Raw genomic sequence first — 7,190 nt, forward strand, 5'->3', positions numbered from 1 at the left:
AGGCCCGCGAGCTGTTGCTTCCGGCATTGCCACCCCCGCCCCCGGGACGTCCCGGGACAGAGTGACAGCTGCTGGCTTCACAGCTAATTTTACTCCCTGAGAGCAGCGACAGTAATCCTCCTGCCCCGCCCCGGCCGGCCAGGCAGCGTAGGCTTGGCCCCGAAGACTCAGCGGCCAGTGCCCAAGGCGAGGGCACAGGGGACGCAGGGAGGCGAGGGCCGGGGTCGGGGACATGGAGCCGCCCTCCCCACAGGACGAGGGCCTGCGGAGGAAGCAGCCCAAGAAGCCAGTCCCTGAGGTCCTGCCCAGGCCACCCCGGGCCTTGCTGTGCCTGTCCCTGCAGAACCCGCTGAGGAAGGCCTGCATCAGCATCGTGGAATGGAAGTATCCGGGCCCGGGCAGGGGACAGTGCCTGTGACCTGGCAGTGGGAGGAGGGGTGGCCACGGGCCACGCGCTCGGGGGCCAGGGAGGCAGGGTCTTGGAGACAGGGTGACGGCCCCGAGGAGCCTCGGGGAGGGAAGGCTTCAGCCGAGGGGGATGGAGGGGCGGCTGGGGCCCTGGGGGGCCTGAGTGTGTGGCCAGGTCCTGGTGACCACAGCCCACCTGTGGCTGGGCCGGGGCGTGTCCAGGGGCTGCTGGCAGGTGTGCCCAAGGCCACACCACGGCGGGCTCCCTCAGACTTCGGAAGTGACGGCCTCGTTTTGATATCGGGTGGGGGGTGACGAAGCAGTGGGTGAGCTCTGCAAGACCCCCCAGGGTGCAGGGAGCCGGGCCGGATGGTCCCAGGGGCCTGTGGCTGAGACCCCCGCCCTGGGTCAGCTCTGCAAGGAAGAGCGATGACACCTGGGTCGTTACGGAGAGAAGGGAGATGGGGGGCGAGGGGGAGCCCTGAGCGAGGGGCTCGGGAACGCCGGAAACACTTCCGAAGGGTCTGGGAGCCGGGACTCCGGTCAGTCAGCTGTTCCCAAGACGGTGCATGGAGTGAGAACAATGTGAGAGGGTCGGAGGCTTTGGCGGGTCCGCCCTGCCCCAGGGCCCCCCGCGGCGGCATCACCCCGCCCCGCCTGCCCCCCGCGGTCTCCCGCGGTCTGTCGGGGTGACAGGGTGCCCTCCCCCGCCTCCCCGCTCCTGTGGCCTCTTCTCCAGGCCTCGGCCTCCGCCCCCCAGCTTTCTGACAGGCAGCCTCTCCGGTCCGCTGCGCCTCTGCACGGTGACTGTGGAGGGGACGGTGCGTCTGGAAGCGCCGAGTCAGTCACTGGTCTTCCCCTCCGTCCTCGGGGTCCGAGGGGCAGGTTTCACGTCCCCAGGTCCCCACGTCCCTTTCACAGCCCTGGTCTGTGGGCACCTAACCCAGCCCCCGGCAGCCCCATTTCTCCGAGCAGACCCCCAGGTTGTCCTGCCAGAATCTCTGAAAGTCAAGGCTCCTTGATTGGCGACAGGCAGGGGCGGGCTGGGGACGGACAAGTGCTCAGAATGGAGCCTTAGGGCTCCCTGGCCCTTAAAAGGGGACCCTCAGCCTGGAACCAGAGCTTTGGGGTCAAAGCACCTGCGTGGGGGCCCCTCGCCCCTGCAGAGAGGGTCTCCGCATCCCGCAGGCGGCGGGCCGTCAGCCGGGCGAGGCAGTCGGGGCACGCTGACCCCCAGCAGCCTCTTTCCCGCACCTGCCGACTCCACGCCTCACTCAGGGGCTCTCCTTAACGCTGGCCGCAGACCCTTCGAGACGATCATCCTGCTGACCATCTTTGCCAACTGCGTGGCCCTGGCCGTGTACGTGCCGATGCCAGAGGATGACAGCAACGCGCTCAACGTCGGCCTGGTAAGGCGCCGCCGTCCCTCCCGCCCCGTGGGCCTGCGGCCAGGCGGGGAGTCCCGTGGGGGGCTGCGTGCTGGAGGGCGATGTGGGGGTACAGACCCCCGAACCACCTGCAGGGCTGGCCCGGGGCCTCCGCCGCTGCTTCCGGATCCTGCGCCGTCGCCAGCCAGCCCTGTGGGCGAGCACGCCGGGCGCTGCTCTGGCCTAAGCACGTTCCAGGTGGAGCTCCCGGTGGGCCCGGCAGCCCCGCCCACTCGCCCCAGCTGCCAGACGCGGAAGCGCAGGCTTGGGAGCCCGCGGGCGATGGGGCTGAACGGCCATCCTCCCCGGATGGAGCCCGGAAGACCCCTGCCTGCCTTCCTGGGCGGGCCCCATCCACGACTCCAGCAGAGGACAGTTTTAGGGTTCTGTACCTCTGTCTCCTGCCCGTCCACCTGTACCCCATGATGGACCATCACAGACCGGAGCTGGAAGGGACTGTCCAGGGTCGGAGTGTCCCATCTCCTCCCCACCTCAGCCAGTTTCATGGGGGAGATAATGAGGCATGGGTGACAGGGCCCAGCGGCCCAAGGCCAGATCCCCGGGAAGATGCTCCTCACTTATCACGTGCTCGTCCGATGCCGGGTTCTGTGCTAAATCGTTAACATTATCGTGTATTTTAGGGACTCCCCTGTAGCTGCCCCCCATAGCTGAGGCAGGGGACGTTGTAAGACGAGGACACTGAGGCTCAGAGTGTTAGGGTACCTGGCCCGGGGTCACCCCTGCGTGGGTCTCGAACTCAGGCCTCTGTGGCTCTCATGGCTTCTGGGGAGACAGCGGTCTCGGGCACGTACGGTCCAGGCTGCAGAGGGCACGGGGAGCCTGCACGGCACTCGAGGGTGGCCAGCGTCGGGGCTTACCAGGAAGGTGTCCCCTCGGCCCTCAATGTGGGGTTTCCATGGGAGTCGACCTCGCGTTGGTGAGAAGCTGGGGCTCTGTGTGCGTGTGGCGGTACGCGGAATCTCCGAGCCCCCGAGTGCGGCGGGCAGGCGGGGACCAGCACCTGGGCCTCGCACGGTGCCCCCGAGCTGAGTCTGGGAGGGCCCTGGGCCCACCCGCCCTCAGGATGGTGCATTCGGGGACCTCGGTGCCCATTCAGCTCCTTGACAAGTGACTACTTTGGGAAAGATCCGACCTCCGGGGAGTTAAATCACACCTCGGGGGCCGGCGGCGTCCGCCTCGGGACGGGGCGGCTGCCTCAAACATCTCCAAGGGCCCTGCGCGCTTCACCTCAGCTGTGGGTCAGGCCTGGCCCCACGCTGGTGGGCAGTGGGTTCCCTGGGAGGGGACATCTCGCGGAAACCTCCCTGAGGCCATTGCGGGGGTCAGAGCCAGGTGGGCTCTCAGCCGTCAGCAAGGGACCCTTTGTGGAAGGCCGAGCTCAGGGTCACATAGCCGGCTCCTGGCCGCGGGCGGAGGGGAGCCCAGGTGGCCAGCATCAGAGGTGGGGGCGGGGACTCAGCATCCCAGGTGCACAGGCCACTCCTGCCAACGACCCCGGCCTGAGGTGTGAGCAGGGCGTGGCCGAGAAACCCCACTCGCTCAATCAAACAGCCCTCGGCCAGGCCCCTTGTAAAACGCTCCAGCAGGCCGGCACGCGTGGCGCCTCCCTCTGCCTAGTTCCCGAGTTCTGGACGATTTTCGGTGACAATGGCCAGGCAGGCCTTGGTACTGCCCGGCGGGGGGCGGGCTGGCCCCTCCCTCGCCTCCCAAGCGGCGCCTGCCCCTCTGGTGTCTGCTGACAAGGCCAGACCCCGGGGACATTCCTGGGGTTCGGGTTGCTGCACAGCCCTCAGCGGCTGCAGCTTGAGCCTCTGGCATCCAGGACACTTGTCTTTTTATAGGGTCAGGAATGTGCCCGCAGGCGGCTGTGGCTGCAGCCCCTTCCACTCGGCTCAGGACCCCGGCTCTGGCCTTGCCTGTCAGAGCCGGGACCTGCGGGGCCTGGGCTGGCAAAATCGGACAAGGGCCCCACCTCGAGCCTGCCCTCCGCCCCGCTGCGGGCACCCAGCTTGGGTCTGAGGCCCTCACTCCAGGGCTGTGACACAGAGTGGACGGGGGACATCTAGGCAGACCCTGAACGCCTGGCCCGGCCAGGCTGCCTTTCGGGAGCTGTGGGGAAGCGGACCGGCCGGCCTCGAGCGGGGCCGTCGCCGGCACCTTCCTACCCTCCCTGAGCCTCCGCGTCCTCATCCAACCTTCAGGACTGTCCATCAAGTCCTGGCACCACGTCCCGTCCGGCACCGCGAGCTGCTCAGTGGCTCGTCACCCACTCACTCTCCGTGCTCCCAGGGCACGGCCGAGGCCCCACGGAGCCCAGGCCTGGGGGTCAGCGGCCATGACCGGGCGGGGTGGGGGCAGGATCTGACCAGCCTGCCCAGATGTCCCGAGCCTGCCGTCTCCCTCCCCGGCCTGGCATGGCGGCCGAGACGGCTCTACCACTTAGTAGCTGTGTGACCTGCAGGAATGACTCAACCCTCTGTGCTTCGCTCCCTCCCTCGGGTCCGAGTGGCGCCCTGCAGGGTCCTGTGGTGACTAGGTGTGTTTGTGCGGCCGGGCACAGAGCGGGTGCTTAATAAACTTAGCCGTTAGGATGATGGTAGCCCTCGTCCCCCTTCGCCACCCAAGTGTGCAGACCCCCTGTCTCTGTCCCTCCTGTCTGGAAAGCCCTGGCATGTGTGACCTGGGGCAGGGAGGGTCCCCCACAGCATGGGACAGACCTGCTCAAGTCGCTTCTTCGGGGTGAGAGTTCATCAGGCTAAACATGGCTGCTTTGCTCATGTCCCAGAGGGCCACCCTCCGACCTGGAGGCTGGGGTGGTCGTGGGGACAGAGGCCAGCCCTGGCCGCCTGTGAGCAGTATGGCCACAGGATAGCCGCTGGCTCGCCAGGAAAGCTGCTGACTCAGTCACCTGGGCGGCCAGAAGCCTTGCAGCCCGGGCACCCCACTTCCTCTTGGAGCCCCACTTGCCTCCTCTGTGGAGAGGAGAACAGCTTGGCGGGCGGAGGGGCCCAGGGTGGAGCAGAGGAGGTGCTGGGCACATGGGACAGATCCACCCACGGCGTGACCGCACCCCACGGCGCCGTGAGAACCAGTGGCACGTGGCACTGGCCAAGGAGTGGCCGCCCTCAAGGCCCGGGTTCCCGGAAGCGTGCCTGTGACTTACGGGCATTTGGAACGGGCCAGTGGCGGTGGACAGGCCCCTGCAGGACACCGCTCACTGCTCAGGACGAGTCCCCAGGTCGTGACCGGGGTTTCGGTTTTACGAGCGAGGAACCGAGGCTCCCAGAGGCGTCGGCAGAGTCCAAGGCACAGAGCCGTCAGCCTCCCTGCAGCCCCCCAGCCCCTCGATGGCCAGCTCTCAGGGGTGAAGGGAACAGGACGCTTAGGGGCCTCGATGGCATTGCCCTTGGAGCGGCTGCCGGGCCCCCAGTGCGCCCTGCCCCGTCTAGCATGTCCTAACTATCTGGGGAACCGAGATCCCCAGGCTGCAGGGGCCGTGGGGCCACCCAGTGTGACATCGACGCCACTGTTCCTGGGACGCGCGAAGGGCCACGTCCCCCGTCTTTGACGACGGTGTGTTTGCCTGGGAAGCTGAGCAGCCCCTGCTTGGCCCGCGGCCCCGGCAGGCTCGCCCAGCGCCAGGCGGGACGGGCAGTGGCAGGTGTGGGCAGCCCTCCCGTGCACGTGGCCGGCCGCCCAGCCTATGAGCACGGCCACTATTTTGGGCCCTGTGGTCCCTCCCCTCGACCCCACCACTCCCACCTTGTCCCTGGGGCTGCAGCGACTTGGCAGTGTAGATGCTGACGTGACTTCCCTCTGCTCCCCGGGCCTTTCCGTTCACGACGGGCCAACCCCCCAGGAAGCCTGCCCCGCGGAGGGATGGGCCTCCCCGCCATCTTCACCTCCAGTTTCCTATTCCACCAGGACACCTACCTGCCCAGGAGGCCCCCGCGGCCCCCACCTCGCAGGGCGCCCAGCCCGCCCTTTGCAGCTTTCTGTGGAGCGGAGGTCCACGACCGTCCCCAGGGGTCAACTGAAACTCGGTCCCTACGCCAGGCCCCTGAGTAGACAGGCAGCTCCGAGCCGGCGGGAGGAAGCCTTGGACCAGACTGGGAGAGGAGCTAAGGAGAGCAGCTCGCTGCACCCCGTGCAGCGTGGGGACCGATGCTTTCAGGAAAATTCTCTGAGTAACAAGGCAGCAGGGCTCCTGGACCACGCCCGAGTTGGCGGCCCGCTGGGGCCCTTGCCCCTTGTCCCCCACGCCTGCCCCCTCGGATGTGAGACCGCGTCCCTTCCAAACCACTGGTGGAGGCCATGTCCCAGAGCACAGCCGCTGAGTCCACTCTGCGCGGTCAGCGGTCCCGGGTGGGCAGCCGTGGAGAACGAGGCGGTGATGGGCTCGGACTGGGCACTGCTCTGCTGTGGCTCAGCACCAGAGGGTGCCGGTCACTTCTCTGTGCCCGCCTCTGTAGTCTGGCAGGCTGGTCTGGGCGCAGGCTGGGTGACACCCCCGGGAGACAGGGCTCGTCTGGGGAGCCCCAGGGTGCAGACCTCTCCAAAGCCACCCGGCCAGGCTCAGATGGTACGAGGGGAGCCGTGTCAGCCTGGAGTCCTGACAGGCACCTGCCTTCTCAGTTAGGAATAGCTCTCTCCTGGGTCCGAAGGGGTGGGGAGGGCGACCGGCCCAGGATGGGGTGACAGAGAGGGTCAGGCTCTGGGGGATGGACCTGGAGGGGTCGGCGAGGCCTTCTGTGGGGTGGGGCTGGGCTGAGACCCTTTGCCCCTCCCCCACGTGGTGCAGCCCGGTTCCCCTCACCCCGCGTCATGGCGAGGTGGCTGCTCGTGGGCAGCTGGTAGCAGGCTGGAGGGACGGGCAGGAGACCCTGCCCAGCCCAGGAGGCACCGGAGGGCTGAGACGAGCCCCCGCCTCCTCCGTCAGTCCCAGGCTGGTGGCAGGTCCCACCTGAAACCAGCCGGGGGCCCGTGCTCTGGGGGCTGCCTGGGCCATTCCCCTGTGCATCCCATCCGGGCCCCAGAAAAAGAGTGATGAAAAACGTGCACAGAAACGCCCACACTCCGTGGAGTTTATGTTCTCGTGGGTGAGATAGAAAATGAGCAAGACAAAAATACGCACGGTATTTTCAGCCGGGGATAAGTGCAAAGGAGGGACAAGGAACAGAAAATGTCAGCAGCGGTGGCTCTGACTGCACACGACGCACGGACGGGTGGCCATGGGGTGCGGGGCCCGGCCATGGGGTGCGGGGCCCTGCCCTGGGGCTCTGCGGTGATGAGCTGGGGTGGGGGGGGGCACTCCGGGCAGAGGCCCTGGCAGGT

At 67.6% G+C, this 7,190-nt stretch overlaps 1 protein-coding gene across 1 annotated transcript in view; it reads left to right on the top strand.

Annotated features, from left to right (window-relative positions):
• Nucleotides 1–232: 232 nt before the first annotated feature.
• The window catches only part of CACNA1S (calcium voltage-gated channel subunit alpha1 S), a 41,606-nt gene continuing 34,648 nt past the window's right edge, over nt 233–7,190 (top strand). The window contains exons 1-2 of the mRNA XM_015587339.1: nt 233–384; nt 1,712–1,817. Of these exons, the coding sequence (XP_015442825.1) occupies nt 233–384; nt 1,712–1,817 (258 nt within the window). The remainder of the gene's footprint in view (nt 385–1,711; nt 1,818–7,190) is intronic.

Source organism: Pteropus alecto, unplaced genomic scaffold (assembly GCF_000325575.1).
Source record: "Pteropus alecto unplaced genomic scaffold, ASM32557v1 scaffold90, whole genome shotgun sequence".
NCBI lineage: Eukaryota > Metazoa > Chordata > Mammalia > Chiroptera > Pteropodidae > Pteropus > Pteropus alecto.